General features: G+C 61.2%; 1 protein-coding gene across 1 annotated transcript; it reads right to left on the bottom strand.

Annotated features, from left to right (window-relative positions):
- Positions 1-1,375: 1,375 nt before the first annotated feature.
- Positions 1,376-20,665, bottom strand: ARHGAP45 (Rho GTPase activating protein 45). Its single transcript, XM_056112836.1, is given in 24 exon segments — positions 1,376-1,685; positions 1,687-1,823; positions 2,198-2,294; positions 3,561-3,756; positions 3,852-4,078; positions 5,152-5,289; positions 5,377-5,565; positions 6,625-6,797; positions 6,880-6,984; positions 7,087-7,170; positions 7,268-7,377; positions 7,517-7,707; positions 8,007-8,144; positions 8,566-8,754; positions 12,319-12,399; positions 12,528-12,638; positions 12,748-12,812; positions 12,912-13,049; positions 13,131-13,200; positions 14,308-14,380; positions 14,465-14,549; positions 14,683-14,826; positions 19,272-19,602; positions 20,567-20,665. Coding segments are annotated over 24 exon segments (3,354 nt in total). The 3' UTR covers positions 1,376-1,502.
- Positions 20,666-22,531: the final 1,866 nt, after the last annotated feature.

Raw genomic sequence — 22,531 nt, 5'->3', positions numbered from 1 at the left:
AAGTCATACCAGTGATTCTGAAGGAGGGGGCAGAGAGTCGGCACCACAGCTGGGGGTGCTCAGGGATCATCCCTGACTCTGCTGGGGGGCCCTGTGAGGTGCCGGGATGGAACTGGACTCGGGCCATGTGCCTGATCCTCTCTCTGGCCTCTTGTGTTTTGGGGCCATCCCTGGAGGTGCCCAGTTCTTACTCCTGGCTCTGTGCTCAGGGCTCGCTCCTGGCAGGCTTGGGGACCATCTGGGGTAGCAGGGGTCAAACGGGTCAGCTGTGTGCAAGGCCAGTGCCCTCCCTGCTGTGTTGCCCCTCTGGCCTCCTTGATTTCCCCCCAGCCTTTTTGTCTGGTGCTGCCTTAGGGCCCCAGGATGCCTGATCTGCTGAGCGCCTGGCCTGTGAATGGATCTCAGAATCAGTTCCCAGCTCCTAGCAGCGCCATTGCTTGTGGTTGGGTAGCCTTTGGGACCCCTGCGGCTCCCTGTGTGAAAGGTGGTTGCGGGGGGGGGGTGTGTGTGTGCGCGTGTGCGTGTTTCACACAGGGGCTGTAGGGACAGAGCCCCCCTCGGCCTCTGAGCAGTCCTGCTTACTCAGCTTGTCACGTGCCAAGGGTCTGGGGTGTGTCTTGTTCTGATATCTGGGAGTGAGCAGAGGGCCTGGCCACACTGCCCCTGCACCTGGATCACACCGCACCTGTAGCTGGACCTACCTGAGCCACTGATTCTGGGGGCACACCTCTGCCCGGGCATCTAGGGGAGCTCTACAAAACCACGATGTGCTTGTTTGTTTTGCTTTTTGGGTCACACCCAGCTATACTCAGGGATTACTCCTGGCGGTGCTCAGGGGACCCTAGGGATGCTGGGATTCAAACCCGGGTCGGCCGCCGTGCAAGGCAAACGCCCTACCCCCTGTGCTATCGCTCCAGCCCCACGATGAGCTTGTTTGTCAGCCGCTGGGCATCTCAGGCAGGCCAGCCTCGGCTCCCCCCACCCCCCCACCCCGGAGCAGCCTGTGGGTCCTGAGGGCTGGGCCCAAGCAGGAAGGGGTAGCCTCACCCCCTCCTCCTGGCGGCTTCCTCAGGCCCGGGCACAATCTCCCTGAGTTCTGCGTGGCTGTGGGTCTCCTTGCTGCCCGTGGGACCAAGGCTGCCTTCTGGAGGGCAGCCGCTTCCTGAGGCAGCTCATTCTAGGAAGCCCAGAAACGATCGCCGGGATAACAGGAGCACAATAATGGGAGCACAGTGACCACCCTCTAGAGCCTTAACTTTATTTAGAGTAAAAGAAAGCTGAGAAAAGCAAGCTAAGAACCACCCCTGATCATCAAAAGCCCAAGATGACTCTGGTGTTCCGGGCTGCTGAGGCGGCCGCGCTTCCCGCCTGGTTTCCCGAGAAAGACAAAGACGGGACAAGAGAGGACGAGAGACCAGGACAGAGCAGGGGCCCGGGGTGGCTGGGCCCCAGCGGCCACTCAGTTGGGCATGAACCCAGGACACGCCTGGGCCAGAACCCACCTAGACAAACTGCGGCTGCCTGTCCAGGCCGCCGGCCACGGCCACCCGGCCCCCGCGCACCCTCACGGCGGGCAGCCTCGTGGGCGGCTGCTTGTTGTTGGACTGGTTGGAGTTGTACGTGGACAGCCCGGCCCAGAGCCCACGCTCGGCCCCCCGCCTCGGCCCCCGGGTCCCCGAGTGGCGTCTCGCTGTCCCCCACTTCCGTGCCCGCCCGCGTCTCCAGGAAGCTGAGGTGCTGGAGCGCACTGTCCACGGAGGAGTCCAGCGGGTCCGGGGTCTCGTCCAGTTCTGAGTCTGAGTCGTTGGAGGCGACGCGAGATTCTGGGGAGTCACATGAAGACAGACACGTAGCTCAATTGATCGATCGCAGGGGTCCCGGGGCCCTTGTGGGCCTCCACAGACCCCCTCATCCCCTGCCCAAAGCACATCTCGTGTTGGTAACAGGTAACAAATGACCACAACTGGGCAGCTGGGAAGACACTCGCCCCGGGTCGTGCAGTTTCAGGGCACTTCAGTGCAGTCCCCAGACTTCCTCCCGTCAACTACCATCTCCCAGGTTGGCTCTGAAGGTCAGGGCAGACGTGAGCCTGCAAACACTTCTGCCCTCTGCCCACCCCTGCGTCCCACAGATAAGCCACTGTTCCCTCCTGCGCCCCTCCCTGGCCCGCAGAGCAAAGCCGCTGGGGTCCACTGACCTTGACCTGCATCCTCGGCCTCCTCGCTGGACTCCGGGTATGACACTTGCACCACCACTTCTGCCCGCTGGCTGGCTGGCCCGTCCTGCGGGGACAGCTTCGGGGGGGAAGGGGAGTCAGGGTGGAGCCATGGGGACAGATCTGTCTTCCTGACTAATCGTTTGCAAACCCTAAAATCTTTTGGGGGTGGGGGCAGTGATAGTACAGCTGACAGGGCACTTGTGGGTTCTTTTCCCCCCCCCCCCCCTTTTTTTCTGAGCCTCACCTAGTAGTGCTCAGGGCTGATGACTGACTCTGAGCTCAGGGATCACTCCTGGTGCTCATGGGGGACCTTATGGGGTGGGATCAAACCCAGTTTGGCTGCATACAAGGCAAACGACCCTCCCTGCTGCACTATGGCTCCGGCAGGATACTTGTCTAGCATGCAGGCTCGATCCCGAGCACGCCATGGGGTGTCTCCTGAGCCCCACCAAGAGTGATCCCTGAGCGGAGTCAGGAATTAGTCCTGACCACCTCCAGGTATGCCGCCACCACCACCACCAAACCCCCCCCCCCAGAACTTGCTATTGGTTAGCTTGAGGGTACAAAACGGCCACCCGTCCCCACGTCCCTTTATCCAACGTATTTCCTTGGAACTAGGGACCCGGCATCCCCAAACGTAGCAGTACTAGGAGGCCCCTCAGCCAGCAAGAACGACTTGGGGAAGAGGGGCTTTGGAAATGGACACCCCACCAGGACAGTGGGGACTGAGGGCCAGAACCCAGCTGAGTGACCCTCAGGCCAGACAACGGGAGGTGAGAGCAGCTGGAGACGGGGTGGGTCAAAGGCAAGGGAGGCCCTGACACAGTCAGAGGTAAACCTGCAGGATGTGGGCACTACTGGGGGACAGCACCCCACACTGAGCCTGGCCCAAAACACATCTCCAGGGACTGGAGTGATAGGAGAGCAGAGAGGATGTTAGCCTTGCACACGGCCGACCCCAGTTCGATCCCCGGCATCCCATATGGACCCCTGAGCACCGCTAGGAGTAATTCCTGAGGGCAGAGCTAGGAGTAACCCCTGAGCACTGCTGGGTGTGCCCCCCAAACAAACAAAACATCTCCAAGGGACGGGAGAGATAGTACAGCAAGCAGAGTTGCTTTGCCTGTGTCTGACCTGATTAAATCCTTGGCACCTCACAGGGCCCCCCGCCCATCCTCACCAGGAGTGATCCCTGAGTGCAGGGCACCGCCAAGTATGGCCCATAAACCAAAATAAAACCTCCCATCCACCATCCCCAAAACAGCCAGACGCTAGAACCTGCACCCCATCCCCCAAGAGCACGGTCCTAGGGTCCACCTGCCTCCACAGGGCCCCCAGGTACCTCTTCTGGCTCCTCTTCAAAGACCAGGCCATACTGGGCAATGAGGGTCTCCACGATGCGGGCCTGGTGGGGATAATCCACCAGGGATGAGAGGGACACGGTGGCCTCTGTGGGGCGTGGCCGCAGCAGTGTGGGTCCAAACACGATGCCCAGGTTCCCGGGGGTCATCTTGTTGTCCTGCTCCACCTCCACAATCCTAGCGGATCCAAGGGTGCAGGAAGCAGGTGTGAACGCCCTCCGGTCCCCCGCCCCCCGCACCCCTCCCTCAGACCCAGCCCAGCCAGCCCGCACCTGCGCAGATGGCGCAGAAGATACTGTAGGGTGGCACGATTCTCACGCGGCAGGTCCCGCAAGAGCTCCCGCAGCCGGCTGGCCATGGCCACCGCTGCAGCCTCAGTCTCGGCCGCATCCAGCCGGCCCCGGGAGGCCGCCTTGAGCTCGGCTTCCGCCTTCAGACTGTCCTTGGCCAGCCCCACAAGCTCGTGGTAGAAGCGGAATGAAATGAGCGGCTCGGGCAGCTGTGGAGGACAGGGCAGGTGGACAGTCAGTGGACGGGGCCAGGTCCCTAAGGGTCTTACTCTGTCCTGGCTACTGCCAGACACTGATGCCATCGGTCTGCCCCAGTCCCGCCCCCACCAATGCTCCCACGCATAGAAAGCCTGTCCAAGCTAAGCACCAAGCTTCACCCAGTTATAAAACCCCACCCACTCTGGCCCCGCCCACGACAAAGCCCCGCCCACCCCAACAGGAGTTGTGCCCATCATAAAGCCCCACCCACTCTGGCCCCGCCCTAGACAAAACCCCGCCCACCCGATTAGTCCCGCCCCTAGCTAAAGTCCCACCCACTCTAGCCCCGCCCACCCCAACATGCGTTCTGCCCCACGTATAAAGCCCCACCCACTCTGGCCCTGCCCCAGGTAAAACCCCGCCTACCCAATTAGTTCCGCCCCCGGCATAAAGCCCCACCCACTCTGGCCCCGCCCTAGACAAAACCCCGCCCACCTCTGCATGAGTTCTGCCCCCGGCACAAAGCTCCACCCACTCTGGCCCTGCCCTAGACAAAACCCCGCCCACCCGATTAGTCCTGCCCCTGGCATAAAGTCCCACCTACTCTAGCCCCGCCCACCCCAACATGAGTTCCGCCCCAGGTATAAAGCCCCACCCACTCTGGCCCTGCCCAGGTAAAACCCCGCCTACCCCATTAGTTCCGCCCCCCCCCCCCCGATAAAGCCCCACCCACTCTGGCCCTGCTTTATGCAAAGCCCCGCCCACACCAACAGGAGTTCCGCCCCCCGGCATAAAGCCCCACCCACTCTGGCCCTGCTTTAGACAGAGCCCCACCCACCCTGGCCCCGCCCTAGGCAAAGCCCCACCCACTCTGGCCCTGCTTTAGGCAAAGCCCCGTTCAGTCCCAGGTATAAAGCCCCACCCACTCTAGACAAAGCCCCGCCCACAGCAAATATAAGCTGTCTCAGCCCTAAAGCCTTAGTTCTTGGCCACTACCTTGGTAGTCAGTCCCACCCCCAGTCGATGTTGGCCCCTTCCCACTCCCCTTCTCCAGCAGCAGCTAGCCCCCACCTCCCCTCTGCACCTGGCGCAGGTAGAGCTTGAGGACATTGCTGATGTCGTGGGGCGGGGCCTGTGACAGCTCCACCAGCTCCTTGCCGTTCTCAAAGGCCTGGCACAGCTTCTCCACACGGGTCTTCACCCCGTTGACCCGGTAGATGCCCTATGGGGACACACATTCTGCCTCAGCCCACACCCCCGCATGGTGACTCCGCCGGCCAGGGACGCCCACCGGCCCCGCGCAGGTCACCTTGGTGTGCAGTGCGCGCCGCTCGATCTCACAGATGCACTTCTTGATGATGAAGGGCACGCCGTCGGAGGTGTTGCGGGCTGCCTGGCTGAAGTCTTGGCCGAAGAGCTGCAGGCGGCCCTGCAGTTTCTTGTGGCCGCACTGGATGGCCAGCGTCTCCAGACACTTCTTGTGGCAGGCCAGACAGCACTGGGGGAGGGGCATGAAGGAAGAGATTGTCCCGAACCCCCAGCTAGGGGACTCACACATACCTGTACACATCACATGCACCCTGTATACACCTCCTACTTACTTCACATGCACCACACATACACACCATTTATAGCTCTTATTCACCTTGTACACACCTTATATACCCTAACCCTAACCCCATACATACCCCATATACACCTTACATCAAGCATATAGACCATTTACACCTCATATGCACCATATACACCCGATATGCACCTCACGTACACCTTATATACTTCATACACGCCCCATACACATCTCACATACACACCACATAAAACTTGGGTTTATATGGTGGGTATGTGAGATACACACATATACCTACCATACACACCTCACATACCTACCATATACACAACATGTACACCACGCATGCACCTCAAATACACCTCACACACCACCCATACGTATATATCTCATATGCACCTCACATACACACCCTATACACACCATTTACACCTCACACACCCCATACACACCTCATATACACATATGCACCTCATATACACATCATACACACCCCATATACACCTTAAACACACCATACACACCTCATACATATATGCATACCATAATGAACAGCCCACACATATCACACACATTCATCTCATGGAGCCAGCACACACCACACAATGCCCTTTGTATACAAATACCTGTACACGGTGTTTGTACATCCACATCTGTACACAGTGACATCGCATATACACACCTTAACAGCCTTAAACCACAGAAGCACACCCTTCAAACCACATACACTGAAAACACACCCTCCCAGACCATCCACACCTCATCTGTACGTGTGCACACACACTGCATACGCCCTCGACCTCAGACACAACCCCTCACCCTCTGCACTCGGCACCCACAGGACCCTGCCCACCAGCCCACTGCCCGGCTCCCCCAAGAGCACCCCCCCACCTGCAGCCTTTTGCTCTGGCAGCACCCACCATCCTCCCGGAGACCTTGACGGTCCCCAACTGCCCCAGAGGGCCCCCCTCGCACAGAGCCACGCACCTCCTCGCACTCGGCGCCCTGGAAGTAGACGTAGCTGTTACACTCCCGGCACTTGGCCGGCGTCCGCAGCTTCCGGAGCCGGTGCGTGCGTGCTGCCTTGGACAGACCCACGTGGCGGAAGGGACCGCTGGGCACGGGCACGGGCAGCTCGGGGGCCATGGCGCTGAGGTCCTCTGTGGGGAGGGAAGGGTCAGCCTCACCAGGCGCGCGGGGGGCCAGGCCAACTCCCCCCATTTACAGTGGGGGGCATCTTACCCTGTTCGAAGGTGGCAGCCCCGGGACCACCTTCCTGCTCCGCCAGCTCCTCGCTGGAGGACATGGTACCGCTGGACGATGTTCGCTCGAACTTCTTAAAGTCTCCTTTTATTGAACAGGGATGGCCTCACTGAGTCTTGGGGGTCCAAGGGGGACACGCCCCCACCTGGACTCCCCCAGCTGGGGGTACGGTGGCCCACTATTCACCTGAGCCAGTGCTGGGGTCCAGGCCACTCTCTGGGTCTGACACGGAGCTGGGCCAAGACTTATGTACCTTGTGGCCGCGTTCACCTGCAGAGGGGTCAGCGCCGGTGAGGCAAAGCAGTTTAAGTCAGGGAGGGCAGGTCTGCCCACCCCGCCCGCCCCCAGCCCACCGCGGACTACTCACTTCTGGGCTCCTTGGCTTGCACCCCTTCCTCTGGTGGGGTGCCCGCTGCCTCGGCCCCCACAGCTTCCCCTCCGCTGAAGCTCTCTTTGCGGACGTGCATGACTGGAGACCTGCGGGGACCGAGAGGCAGGAGGGGAGGCAGGCTAGGATCGGGGTCCCTGAAAGCTGCTCACACACCCCTCCGCCCCTCCCCTGTTGATTGGGTGGGTTCTTGTTCTCCCGGCGCGGGCGCCGAAGCAGATGCAGTACCAGGAGTTGGTGGGGATGTGGGGCTCGAAGTCGTAATGCACGTAGGGCTCCTCGCCTCGCTGAAGCTGGCGCACGTGCGAGGCGTACTGCTGGCCCGGGTCGTACAGCTTGCTGCTCTCACACAGCATCTGGAAGTGCACGGGCAGCGGCGCCGTCTGCATCTGCATCATCTGGTAGTAGGAGATGGTCACCTGCAGGCACGCGCACAGTAACCACGGGCTCAGGAGGCGGGGCCTCTGGAAACCCCGCCCACTTGCGATGACCACACCCACTCATCACAACCACGCCCATTACAGCAAGCCGATGCCACGCGCACCCGCTGGTGCCACGCCCACCCGCTGATGCCACGCCCACCACAGCAAGCTGATGCCACGCCCACCTGCTGGCACCCTGCCCACTAGCAGACAGCGCTGGTGCAATGCTCCCTCCTGCCCACACTGCCCTCTCTCCCTCATCCCCTGAGCACCCCCCTCCCCCCCAGCACATGCACCGATTTGATGGTCTGGTCACTCTGCCGGATGACCTCCTGGATCTGCCGCAGCACCGTCACCTTGGTGTCCTCCAGTTCCTGCTTCTGTGTCTTTGCATCAGCTACGCAGGTGCGGTAGGTGGCCATGGCTTCCTCTGCCTGGGGTGGGGGACGTGGCGGTGGGGTCCAGGGAGGTCTCAGCCCCGGGCCATGCGCTGACCCAGGTTTAGCCCTCATGAGGAAGTCCCGAGGGGCAGAAAAGCAGAGAGAAGGTATCTGGGGCTTGTTTTTTTGTTTTTTTTCCATTTTTGGGTCATTCTTGGCGATGCTCAGGGGTTATTCCTGGCTCTGCACTCAGGAATTACTCCTGGCGGTGCTTGGGGGACGATATGGGATGCTGGGAGTCGAACCCAGCCACGTGCAAGGCAAACGCTCTACCCACTGTGCTATCGCTCCAGCTCCTCCGAGGTTTGTTTTTGCACCAAGCTACAACTGGGTGACACTATGACCAGGGGTGGAACCCAGGGCAGCCCACAGCCAGGCAGGTGCTGTGACGCTGAGCCCCACGGCCTGGCCTCACCTTGTTCTTGGCCTCCTCCTCCAGGCGCCGCCGCTTGTCCAGGGCCTTCGAGACGGTGCCGCCGGCCCCGGGCCCAGAGCCAGCCTGTTCCTCCTCCGCCTTGGCCACCAAGGAGCGAGCCTTGTCATGGTCCTCGCAGCGCTGCATGTAGCCCTGTTTGGCCTTGCGCAGATTCGACTCTGCCTCTTGCTGCAGGAGGGAGGCAGGTGGCTTGGGGCATCCTCCCTCCCCCCACTATGAGTCACCCCATTGTGGTCCCAGAGCCAAGTGCAGAAGACTAAGGGGCGACATCTACAGTAATCCCTCCCCATCTTGCTGGTGTGCATGTGCGTGCATGTGACCAGCCCATGAAGTCGGGGTAGTCTGAACCCTGACGTAACCGCCAGTTTCATTATCCGCTGACGGGAGTGGTGGGGACGCAAGTCGCGGTCTCTCTTTCTCTCTCACTTCCCTTGTTCTACATGCAAGAACAGAGGCGGCCCGGGCAGGAAGTCGAGCGTCTCAGAGCCCTCTGGGGTGGCAGGAAGAGCCAGTGAGCTTCCGGCAACCACACCCCGCAAGCCACACCGAGGTAAACAAAGACGACAACCACGATGTGCATTCCCAAGCTGAGAAAGAGGAGGCCCAGAAGGCCCTTCCATTGCACCCCCAACCCCAGAGCCCAAAAACAAGAAGTCTGCTGAGAATCGGTGTTCTGGGGGCTGGCGAGACAACGACAGTCAGTGCTTGTGTCATCGGCGGTGAACCCGAGTTTGATCCCTAGAACTGCATATATTCTGGATGTGCCCCCCCAAAAAAGGGAAGAAACCACTGTCCAATCCCAAGTGAGGAAAAGAACCACCCACCCCATTATTTGTCTTTTTTTTTTTTTTGCTTTTTGGTTCACGCCCGGCCGTGCCCAGGAGTTACTCCTAGCTTTGCACTCAGGAATTATTCCTGGCGGTGCTCAGTCAGGGGACTATATGGGATGCTGGGAATCGAACCAGGATCAGCCGCATGCAAGGCAAACGCTCAACCCGCTGTGCTATTGCTCCAGCCCCTATCTGTCTTTTCTTGGGGGGGAGTCACATCTGGTGGTGCTCAGGGTTTATTCCAAGCTGTGCTCAGGGATCACTCCTGGCGGAGCTCAGGGGAGTGATCTGAGGTGCCGGGGATGGAATGATGGTTGGCTACGCACAAGGCAAATGCCTTCCCTGCTGTACCATCTCATCGTCTTCCCAGCATTCACTTTTGGGGAACAGCTCTAAGATAAATGCTGGGTCACAGAGCGGAGGGACGATGACAAGCTAGCTTGTCCCGGCCTGGTGTTTGCAAGAGGGAAGCCAAAAACAAAAGTGCCTCTGAGGGCCAGGGAGGTGGCTCAATGGGCAGAGCACAAGCATGTGGGAGGCCCGAGTTGAGCCTCAGCATCATATGGTTCCCGGGGCACTGCCAGGAATTACCCTGAGCACAGGACCAAGAGCACCACCCAGTGTGGCCCCAAAACTTTTTTGTTTTTGGTTCACACCTGCCAATCCTTAGGGTTTACCCAACTGCAATCAGGGGTCACTCCTGGAAGTGCTTGGGGACACTATGGGATGTCAGGGATTGAACCCGGGTCAGCCATGTGCAAGGCAAGTGCTCTTCCTGCTATACAATCTCTCCATCTCACCCAAACTTTTTTTGGGGGGATTATGATTTTTTTTTGTCTTTTTTGGTCACACCAGGCAATGCTCGGGGGTTACTTCTGGCTCTATATACAGGAATTACTCCTGGTGGTGCTCGGGGTACCATACGGGATACCAGGAATTGAACCTGGGTCTGCTGAATCAAGGCAAATGCCCTCCCCGCTGTACTACCGCTCTAGGACCACCCCCCCCAAATTTAAGGGACTTGAAAGATAACACGAAACTTGCCTTGCACCTAGCTGATCCAGGTTCAATCCCTGTCACCCCATGGGGTCCCCAAGCACCTGCAGGAGTGACCCATGAGCACTTCCAGATGTGGCCCCCCACCTCCAAAATTGTCACTGTCACTTTCCTCCTGTTGTTCATTGATTTGCTCAAGCGGGCCCAGTAACATTTCCATTTTTGAGACTCGTTACTGTGTTTGGCATGTTGAATATGTCACGGGTAGCTTCACAGGCTTTGCCATGCATGTGAGATACTCTCAGTAGCTTTCCAGGCTCTCCGAGAGGGGTGGAGGAATCAAACCTGGGTTGGTCGGGTCGGCCACATGCAAGGCAAATGCCCTACTGCTGTGCTATCGCTCCAGCCTCCTGCCCCAACCAAAACAACAAATTGCTATTTGGAGGCCAGAGAGATCTCTGCACATAGGAGTTCTGGGTTTGAGTCCTGTACCTGCATGCTCCCTGAGCACGGCCCGAAGCAAAACACCCCACCCCCAGCACGGAGCCAAGAGTGACAACTCCCAAGCTCTACTGAGTGTAGCCCCAAAGCGAACATCAAAAGGAGCTCGGACCACCTGCTTTCCAAGCAGGAGGCCCGGAGTTGCATCCCTGGGCACACCCACCTGTGTCCGGCACAATCTCTGCGCTATTTTTGTTTGGTTTTTGTCCCACACCCATCGTACTCAGGGTTGACTCAGGGCTATGCGCTCGGGGATCACTCCTGGCAGTGCTTGGGGGGGGGGGGGGGACCCTCAGCGGTGCCGGGGACTGAATCTGGGTCCGTGGCGTGCAAGGCCAGCATCCTCCCCGGGGTGCTATCTTGCCAGCCCTGATCTGTTTCCTGCGACCCACTAGGGACTGCGACAGCTGCAGCAAAAGGAGAAAAGAGAGAGAACAACCAAGCAGAGAGAGGAGGACGGAGGAGGCCCGCGTAGGGGAGCACAAGGATCTGCCTATTCTGGGCCCCGGGGTGAAGTGGATCTGGGGGGAACCCCACTAATATTATCTCCAGAGCAGGGGTGAAGTTCCCAGGGCTGTGCCGACCCCCCAGAAGGTGGGCAGGAAGCAGCAGAAAAAGGCATGTTCGGTCCACCCAGGGCTGACACCATCCCACCCCACGCCCCAGCCCTGCTCCTGAACACAGGTGGACCCCTCCTCTTTTTTTCTTTTGCTTTCTTTCTTTTTTTTTTTGCGTCACACCCAGTGATGCACAGGGGTTACTCCTGGCTCACGCACTCAGGAATTACTCCTGGCAGTGCTCGGGGGACCCTATGGGATGCTGGGAATCGAACCCGGGTCCACCGCGTGCAAAGCAAGCACCCCACCCACTGTGCTATCGCTCCAGCCCCTCCCCCCTTTTTTCTTAAGCCACACTTGGCAGTGCTCAGGGTTTCCTCCCGGCTCTGTGCTCAGGGCTCATCCCTGGTGGGGCTCGAGGGATCCTATGGGGTGCCAGGGATCGAAACCAGATCTGCCAAGTGCAACACACACTTCCTCCCCGCTGTGCTGTCAACCTGAGATCACAGGGCCCTTCTTGTCCCAGTGGAGCCAATCAGGAGCTCCAGGGAGTGGTTCTCTTTTTTTTTTTGGTTTTTGGGTCACACCCGGTGATGCTCGGGGGTTACTCCTGGCTCTGCACTCAGGAATCACCCCTGGCGGTGCTCGGGGGACCCTATGGGATGCTGGGAATTGAACCGGGGTCGGCCGCGTGCAAGGCAGACGCCCTACCCGCTGTGCTATCGCTCCAGCCCTCAGGGTTTGGTTCTTGCAGACGGATGTCCCCAGCAATCACAGGAGAGGGGCGCAGGGGATTATGGGGTCCTGGGTGGGGTCCCGGGTGGGGTCCAGTCCCCACGCCCACATACCAGCTTCCTCTGGGCACGGTGCCACATCTCCTTAATCTCCTTTCTGCGCTTTTCATGTTCCAGCCTCCGCAGGTTCAAGGGCTGCAGGAGAAGGGCCGTGAGAGAGGAGATCCCATCTCCCCACGCGCCCCCCACCTCCACACCTCCACTTCGATAGGTGGGGGTCGGCTTCGAGCTCCCCCTGCGCCCTGCTCCCCAGCCACACCTACCTGGATAAAAGTCTGCGTTTGTAGCGTGCTCACCGCCTGCACGAGGCCGTGGCCAAACTCCAGGTCCTGCTCCAGGGCCAGCGAGTAGATGGACAGAAGTGGCATGTGGGGCTGGGGAGGGGCGGAGTCGGGGGTCACAGGAGGTCACGGAAGGCGCCAGGTGTGGGGGTCCCGAGTCCCCGGGAACCAGCCCCCAGCTACGGCAGCCCCCAGGCCCCACCTCCTGCGTGATGCCCTGTCGGCAGTTTTGAACGATCTTCTGCAGGCCTTTGGCGAACTCCATCTCTGCAGAGGGGGCAGTGGGGGTGGGTGTGAGTGCAGGCACGCGGGGGGCAGGGGGCTGAGACGCCCCCACAGCCCCGCCCTGCGCGGACCGGCGCTCACCCAGCACGGTGCGCTTTTCCAGGTAGCCGATGAGATCCTTCATGTACTTGGCCATGTTCTTGGAGTACTGCAGCGCCGCCTCCACGCCGCCCTCACAGCGCTGCAGCAGCATGTCCACCTCTTCCGGGGGCGGGCAGCCTGGGGGCGGGGCCTGGTCAGCACCGCCCACCGCCACGCCCATCGCCACGCCCATCCATCAGATGGGGGGGGGCCGCTTACCTGGTTCCCAGTCCTCCGTGCCCGCTGGGGTGCTGCTGTCGCCCCCCTGTCTGCACAGGTTCTCCATGGACTGAATGGGAGGGGACAGGGGTGCTGAGGGACACCCCAGTCCCGGGTCCGGAAATGGGGGAGGGGCTGGGGGAGAGGGAGGCAGGGCCGGGCTCGGCAGAAGTAGCGGTGACAGGCAAGCTTCAGGCCCCAAGTTGGACCCCTGGCTGTGCCCACATGTCTCACTCACACACACACACACACACACACACACACCCCAACTCTGGAAACACACACATACACCCCAACCCTGGAAACACACACACACCCCAACCTTGGAAACACACACACACACACACCCTTCAATTTCAGAAACACACACATGCACACACACACCCCAACCCCAGAAATACACACACACGTGCGTACACACCCACCCCAACCTTGGAAATACACACACACACACACACACACACAAAACCCTGGAAACACACACACACGCACACACACATACACATACCCCCCAACCCTGGAAACACACACGCGCACACACACACCCCAACTCTGGAAACACACACATACACCCCAACCCTGGACACACACACACGCACACACACACCTCAACCTCGGGAATACACACACACACGTGCACACAGACACACACACCAACCCTGGAAACACACACACACCTCAACCTCGGAAACACACACACACGCACACACACACCCCAACCCCAGAAATACACACACACATGCGCGTACACACACACATACACACACCCAACCCTGGAAACACACACACACACATACACACATACACCCCCAACCCTGGAAACACACATACACGCACACACACATACACCCCAACCCTGAAAACACACACACGCACATGCACACACACACCCCAACCCCGGGAATACACACACACACGTGCACACAGACACACACCAACCCTGGAAACACACACACACACACCCCAACCCTGGAAATACACACCCACACCGCAACCTCAGAAACACACACCCTAACCCCAGAAACACACACACAAGCCTGAGACATCCCCGGCCCCGGCATCGCCAGTGAAGCGTGTAGGATGGAACCCACGTTACAGCAAAAGTGATTCAGCAGGAGAGAGTAAGGAGGGCAAGGGGGAAGAAGCGGGGTCACGGCACGGGCTGGTCCTTGCTCACCTGGCTCGGGTCCCCAGGAGGGACCGACAGGAGGGTGCTAACGTCCACTTCACCCAAGATGAACTCGGACACGCTGGGGGAGACCAAGGACGTGGGGGCTTCAGAGACCTGTGGGCGTACCCCCTCCCTACACTGCCCCGCAGACCCCCAGGCTCACGTGCCGCTGAAGGTGACGGCAACGGCCTCCAGAGCCTTCTCGAACTCCTGCTTGTCCGATTCATTGTTGCACTCGTAATGGAAAGCTGGGGGGGCAGAGGCAGAAGTGGGTGGGTGGGGGGCCATGCCCCTGCCACTTCGCGTGTGTCAAACTCCTATGCACCCTCCTGAACCCACTTCTTAAATGCCCCCCCCTTCAGGAAGCCCTCCCCAACTGACCTTTGGTCTTGGCAATGAGATTGCAGGCAGCTGTAAGGGTCTCCACGGTGTTCAGCAGCGGGTTCTTGACTACCACCTGGCGTAACACCCGCAGAGCCTCACCCAGGCACTCATGGGCCAGCGGCCGGCGGGCCTCCAGGAGTTCTGCCCGGAAGAGGACGTATGAATGAGCCCAACCTCAGGCAAGACCCACTTGGCCCTCCTCAGAGCTCTAGTCTCTAGGTGGGGAAACTGAGGCAGAGGAGGCTAAGGGAGTTGGGGGAAGGGGAGCAGCCACTGTCTCTCAATGGGGCTGGGTCTCTTCCTTCCTGCTCAGCAAGCAAACGCAAGCTTGGGCTTAAAGTGGCAGGCCCGGTGTCTCCTCCTCCATGCAGCACTTCAGGTGCTTTCCTGCCCAGGGCTGCTCTAGCCTGAGGACAGTGGGGAGCTACAGAAGCTTCTAGAGTAGTGGAAAGAGCAGATCTGGATCTCGGATGCTGACTTTATTCCAGTGATTGAACATGGGGCCCTGTGCACGCCAGGCACAAGCTCAAGCCCTTTGAGCCATCTCCCTGGCCCTCACGGTTACTTTGATTGATTGGTTTGGTAGTACCTGGGGGAGCGGATGGGGTACCAGGGATCGAACCTGGGTCCGTCAAAGGCAAGGCAAGTGCCCTCCCTACCCACTGCACATAGCTCTGGCCCCTTTATAAAAAAATTTTTGTTTGGGGGCCACACCTGGTGGTGCTCTGGGGTTACTCCTGAGTCTGCACTCAGGAATCACTGGTGGTGCTAGGGAGTCTATGTGGGATGCCAGGAATCGAACCTGGGTTGGCCACGTGCTAGGAAAACACCTTACCTGCTATACTACTTCTTAGCCCCAATTTTAAAGTGTTTCTAACAAAGGTCTTTGCAAATGGAACGTTAGCGCCATGGGGATCCTGGGGGACATAACTCAGCCATCCAGCACTGGCTTTTATAAGTGTGAGAACAGGATTCCAATTCCATGCACACCACACACACAGACACAGACACACACACACACACACTGAGATGAAGAGACAGCTCAAAGCACTAAGCATCAGCGGGTAGGGCATTTGCCTTGCACGCGGCCGACCCAGGTTCGATTCCCAACATCCCATATGGTCCCCCGGGCACCGCCAGGAGTCATTGCTGAGTGCAGAGCCAGGAGGAACCCCTGAGCATCGCCGGGTGTGACCCCCCAAAAAAAAAGCACTAAGTATGCCCTTCGCAAGCTAGATTCTGGGTTTCCGATACCTGAAGCACAACTAAGAATTAGCCCTAGGGCCCAGAATACTCCCTAGCATACAGCAAGGTGCAGCCCAACAGCACCCCCCCAATAAAAGATACCCAGGGGCTGGAGCGATAGCACAGCGGGTAGGGCGTTTGCCTTGCACGCAGCCAACATGACCGACTCAGGTTCGATTCCCAGCATCCCATATGGTCCCCGAGCACCGCTAGAAGTCATTCCTGAGTGCATGAGCCAGGAGTAACCCCTGAGCATCGCCGGGTGTGACCCAAAAAGCAAAAAAAAAAAAAAAAACCACTAATAAAAGATACCCAGCACCCTAAATTGGTAGGGCTAAGAACCAGAGCCAGGGCTGGAGAGATAGCACAGCGGGGAGGGCGTTTGCCTTGCACGCGGCTGACCCGGGTTCGATTCCCAGCATCCCTTATAGTCCCCTGAGCACCACCAGGGTTCCTGATTCCTGAGTGCAGAGCCAGGAGTAACCCCTGTGCATTGCCAGGTGTGACCCCAAAAGAAAAAAAAAAAGAACCAGAGCCACCCAGACCCAGGCATGCCTTGCGGGGGTTCTGTACCTGGTGCAGAAGCTAACTGTGGCCCAACACTGCTGGGGAGGACCCTTCAAGGGTTGTCAGGTGAGGAGTCCCCCGCCTGGACGCCCCTGGCAGCCGCGGGCTTCCCAGATTCCCGGGGAGGCGGGAAGAGCCGCGCAGCCGCCGGGGCGGGGCCTGGGCTGGCCACGCCCCCTCCCCGGGCATTCCAGCGCGCACGGTGGTCCTCACGTCCCCTCGCCCCGCGCCGGCGATTTCACCCCTCACCCCCCCAGCTGGAAGGCTGGACACCGGCAGGACCCCCGCCGCCGAGACCTGCTCAGCTTGCGTCCCCAGCGGGCCGGTAAGGGCCGTGTCCTCCCAGCCGGGGTGGGGGGACCCCCGCGCACCCCGTTTCCTCCTCCTCCTCCTCTCACCTGGGCGCCCCGCGCCGCAGCGCAGCGGGACGGGGTCCAGGGTGCGGTGCACCACCCCGCAGATGCACATGGTGGCGGGAAGGCCCGGGCCCCGAAGCGACCCGACTGACTTGCCTGGTCTGGGGGTCTCGGCTAGTGGCCAAACCGGCTCCGTCCGGTCTGCAGGCCCCGCCCCCTCCCCGCCCGCTGGGGTGACGCGATCCACCCCCTGACTCTGGACCTCGGAGTCTGTGACCCGGGGCTCTGACGGAACGCCCGGGCTGGTGCAGAGCGGCTCTTCGGGGAAACTGAGACCCAAGGCTGGAGCACCAGGCGCAGAGCGGCGGGGTACACCTCACCCCTACTTCCCCCCACTCTCAAGTGAGAGGGGCTCCCCAGGTGTGCTGTGGACCTCCCATATCTAGGGGTTGTGTGAGCTGAACCACTTTTCCTGGCTTTTACATTTTTTTTCCCTCCCGGTTTTGGGGACACACCCAGCAGCGATGCTCAGGGGTTATTCCTGGCTCTGTACTTAGGAATTACTCGTGGAGGTGCCCGGGGGGACCTTATGGGGGATGCTGGGAACTGAACCAGTGTTGGCTGCATGCAAGACAAGCATCTCCCTCCAGCGTCAGGGCTTCTTTTTCTTTTTTCCTTTTTTTGCTTTTTAGTTCACACGCAGCGATGCTCAGGGATCACTTCCGGCAATGCTTGGGGTTGGGGGGGGGACCATCTGGGATGTTGGGGACATCAGCAGGGTCGTCAGCCTTCAAGGCAAGCCCTGCCTACCTGCTGTACTATCCCTCTCGCCCCTTCTGGGTCTTCTATGGTTGTTTTAAGATTTTTGGTTCACACCCAGCGGAGTTACTCCTGACCTTGCACTCAGGGATCACTCCCAGCAGGCTCGGGGGACCCTCTGGGGTGCTGGGGATCGAACCCGAGTCGAAAGTGTGCAAGGCAAGTGCCCTCCCTGCTATGCTATCGCTCTAGCCCCAGAATCACTTTCCTGAGAGGACGCTTGAGGCTTAGAGGGGGAGGTGACCCCACTGAGAACTGGCCCCAGCATCCCTGAGTCACCACCAACCCCCCACCCCTCTGGCCCCAAAGCCTACAGGGACCCACAGGGCTCCGCCCTGCTCAAGGCTGACCTCCAAGGAAGCTCGGAGGATCAGATCGGAAGGGAACAGAGATTAGAGTTTCCCCAGGAAACACCAGGCCCCCGCCCCAGGGACCAGATAACCCCCGGGGCTCCCACCTCCAACCACAGGCTCCCCATTGGCGCCCCGAAGGCGCAGAGGCGGCCAGACAGGCTTGAAGGGGCTCTGTATCCCGCCTACAGGAGCCGGGTCTGGCCACCACCCTGGGCCTGGACGTGGGTTTGTTCACGTGTAAAACAGGTGTTGGGGGGGAGGGAAGGGGATGGATAGCACCACTTGGCACCAGCCTGGCACTGGGTTTTGCCAGAGGCGCGAGCACAGGCGGCCTCCGAGGTGCTGCATCTGTGGGCCGAGGTGCCCGCCCCGCTGCCAAGGACAAACAGGAAGCAGATGAAAATAACTCAGCAGGAAGCTGGGCTGTCAGGCCCTGGGCAGGGAAATAGGAACCACCCGGCTGAAGACTGTCCCCTCCCACCCAGTGTGCCCCCCCCTCCCCTCAGACCCCACTCCCTGCCTCATCTGCCTGCAAGGCATTCCCGCCCTGCCCTCCCACCTCTCAAGGCCCCCCCCCATTGCCCTGAGAATAACACCAAAGGGCCTGTCCTCTGTTCCACACATACCCCTACACTCCAGCAACGCCCCAAAACACCAGCCTTCTGCCCCACGCATCTTGTTCTTCCTTGTGTTTCTGAACCCATTCACACCACATTCCTTTGGTCCCCTAAGTCTGTGCCCGCCGGAGACCACCAAACTCCTACACATCCCTCAAAACCCAGCTGCCACAGCTGGGTTTTTTTTTTGTTTGGTCTTTTGGGGTCACGCCCGGTGATGCTCAGTTGTTACTCCTGGCTCTGCACTCAGGAATTACTCCTGGCGGTGCTCAGGGGACTATACCGGATGCTGGGAATCGAACCTGGGTTGGCTATGTGCAAGGCAAACACCTTACCCGCTCTATTATCACTCCAGCCCCTGTCATGGCTTCTTAGGATTTTTTTTTTAATTTTAGGATGTTTTTGCTTGGGGTGGGGCACACTCAGCAGTGTTGGGGGCCGGGGGGGACACTGGGGTGGCGGGGATAGACCCGGGGTCGACTGCATGCAAGGCAAGTGCCCTACCTGCTGTACTGTCTCTCCAGCTTCTGTCCTGCATGGCTGCTCCCACCCACCCACCCACCCCCTGGGCCTCCTCCCTTGGGGCCTGGGGTATCCGAGCCTCACCCAGCCTCTGCCCCAAGCCTCACCATCGCGCAGAACACACTCCTTAAGCTTGTCCAGGCCCTCGGCGAAGCGAGCCACATCGGCCAGCAGGTGGGAGACATCCTCTGTGGCGTCCGGGCCGGGGCCCTCGGCCAGGGACTCGGACGGGCTGGCAGACGAGATGGGGCTGCGGTAGCCCCGGGCCAGCGCCCAGGAAGTGGCACCAGACAGGGGGAAGCCGGCCGCGCTGGCATGGCGGCTCAGGCTCGTGGGCCGCTTGAGGGTGCCCGTGGCCTTGGCAGCGGAGACGGTGCCTGGAGCATCTAGACCAGGTCCCAGGGACGAAGCATCGGACCCTTCCTTCCGAGGCAGCTCCTGGGGGGGGGCGGGGGGCGGGAGAGGGGTGGGGAGCTGATACAGCAGGTGCAGCCAGCGGCCTTGCCTCAGTTTCCCCCAAAGTGAAAGAGGATCCGAGAGGGTCTTTGGCTCTGGATGGCGGTGAAGGTCAAGGGTCAAAGGTCGCGGGGCTGAGATTTGGGGCCGCCCCTCCCCTCCCTCTTACTCAACAGCCTCTTTCCTTCCCCCCCCTCAGCAGCCCCACCAAATTTTCACAAACAACGGTCTGCCTAAACCACAGGCCTGGGGGTGTGGCCTGCGGGCTGCAGGGAGGAGGGGGTACCGACTTCCTGGTGGGGGGATGGAAGGAACCAACAGGGTCACTGGCCCAGGTAGACCCCTCAGGCTGTTTTAGAAAGACAGTCTGGGGCTGGAGCGATTGCACAGCAGCGGGGAGGGCGTTTGCCTTGCACACGGCCGACCCGGGGTTCGATTCCCAGCAACCCATGTGGTCCCGCCAGGAGTAACTCCTGAGTGCAGAGCCCTGTGCATCGCCGGGCGTGACCCAAAAAAAAGCAAAAAAAAAAAAAAGAAGAAAAAGAAAAAAGACAGCCTACCCAAAGGGTTTCCTAAATGCCCCCAGATTTGCAGACACCCCCACGCCTGTGGACCCCCGCACCGTTGACCCTCAGGAGAGGGGCCAGGGCCCAGAGCTTGGCACGAGGGATCCCGTTAGACGTCCCGGGTCCCAGCTGCGCCCCTGCAGCCTATTAAGCTCACGAGGGACATGGCGCCCACCTGCTAGGGGCGCCCGTTCCTGCGCCCCTCGAACGCAGACCCCCCCTCCCGGGGCCCCCCACCCCTGGGCGCTGCGCCGGGCTCCTCACCACCCATTCTCGGGGAGGGGTGGGGATGCCCCTGGCCCATCGCGGGGTGGGGTGGGGGAAGGGAAGGGAAGTGGACCGCACCGACGCTCCGAGCGACCCGCCCTGAGGATTCCTACCAGGAGCACGACGCTGGGGTCCCCGCCTGGCAGAGCGGACCGGTAGGGGCTGTAGCTGGCGCGCGCCCCCCGCCGCTGCTGCCGCCGCCGCCCCAGCATGGCGCTGTCGGTCCCCGGGCACAGGGCGCGCCCCCGTCGACCCCGGGCCTCCTCCGCCTGCTGGGCCGCGGGGAGACGCGCACTCACCCCGGCGAGCTGCGGGCTGGGGCTTCCCGCCCGGTTCTTTTTCGAGATGGAAGGGGTTTTTATGAGCTCCCGCTTCTTCCTGGAGAACATGGTGCGGCCCGGGGCCCTGGGCAGGCCCGACGGGGCGGGCAGCCCGGGGATGGGGGGCCGGGGGGGAGGGCGCTCTCAGCCCCGCGGCTCTAGGCGCTGGCCCCCGGGGGACCACATAGCCGCCGCGACCCCCCTCTCCAGCTGTCAGGCTCCACGTGCCGGGGCCCGGCCGTCCAGGGCGCTTCTCCGCCCCCAGCCCCAGGGAAAACAAGGCCTGGGGTGGGGGAGGCGGCCAGGCCGACCTGGCCTCAGCCTGCCTCTCCGCGGAGTGGGCTTAATTCAGCCAGGGGTCCCGGGCCCCGCCTCCCCGGCGCCCCGCCTCCCGCTTCCGCTTTCGGGAGCCCCGAGCGCGCGCGCGCCAGTTAGACGGGGCGTCCCCGCCTGGCACGGGGCCGCGCGCACGGGGCGCTCTCGGGGTGCGCCCGCCGCTCCGGGGGATGGAGGGGCACACCCAGCCCGCACGCGCGCGCCCCGCGTGCACCCCGCGACCCGCAGGGACGCGGGGCCCGGGACGACACGTGCTCGGACGCCACGAAGCGCTGCGGAAGCCCACGCGCCCCACCCCGAACCCCGGACGCGGCCCTCCCGCCCGAGGGCACCCCGGCCGAGACCTCAGGGCCTTGGCCCGGCGTCGCGGGGCTCCCCACCCCCACCCTGCATTCCAGAGACGCCCGTGCCGCCCCGCTAGACCCCCCGACCGCCACCGGATGGCGGCTCTGGATGGTGGAGCTGATAACCGCCCCGCGCGCGCGCCGCCGCCGCGGGGTCCCCGGGTATCAGCTGCGCGCAGACCCCGCCTTCTCCTCCCCCCTAGACGCCCGCTTGCTTCTTCTCTTGCCTCGTCCGCCCCCAGCACTTCCCCATGCCGGTGCTGGAACGCACCTACCCTCAATTCCCAACACCAGCCCCACCCCAGCACCCCGCTTTCCTCAACTGACCTCCATCGGGAGCGTCGTGGGATGTCCATGGCAGAGCGTGCCCAGGCTGCAGGCCCCGGTGCCAACGCCGGTTCTCCAGGCCCGGGACCACCCGCACACCCAGCCCACCAGCCCCTTAAGGAACCCTCGCCGGCCGCTCATTGCCCCCTGGGGAACAGAGGGAAGGGACTGCGGCTGGCCGGGCTGGCTGGCTGGCTGGAGGGTGGCCTTCTTCACCTGGTCTGGAGGCCGGAGCTGGGGGCCACCTGTGCTGGGGCGCCTCGGAGCGGCCCCGGACATTCCGGAGCCCTGACCTCATGCCCACTTCACGCTCATGGAGCACAGGCCCCGCCCGCCCTTCGGCGCCAGACCCACGTGGGCACTCAGGGGCAGCCACTGGAGCACCCACGCAGCCCACTCCAGGGGCCTTCACACCTCGGGGAGATCCAGGTCTCTATGCCCTACAACTTTGGGGTGTCCACACCCTTTGCCCCACCCCCCATCCTGGGCACACTCAGGGCAAGATGATACTCAGGGCCTGGAGCAGGTGGGGTGCTTGCTTTGCACGCGGCTGATCCCGGTTCGAATCCTAGCACTGGATCCCCTGAATTCTGCCAGTGGACATCCCGGAGCACCAAGCCACAGGTTAAGCCCTGAGCACCACTGGGTGTGCCCCCACCCCCTAAAAAAAATCTATATGCAAATTCTTGCATATGTGGCACAGCTGGTTAACACGGGCACACGGTTTTCCAGACTTTATTTCCTGAGACAC

This window comes from Sorex fumeus, unplaced genomic scaffold (genome assembly GCF_029834395.1).
Source record: "Sorex fumeus unplaced genomic scaffold, SorFum_2.1 ptg000019l, whole genome shotgun sequence".
NCBI classification, from domain to species: Eukaryota; Metazoa; Chordata; class Mammalia; order Eulipotyphla; family Soricidae; genus Sorex; species Sorex fumeus.
This window is presented reverse-complemented; position numbering and strand designations above follow the sequence as displayed.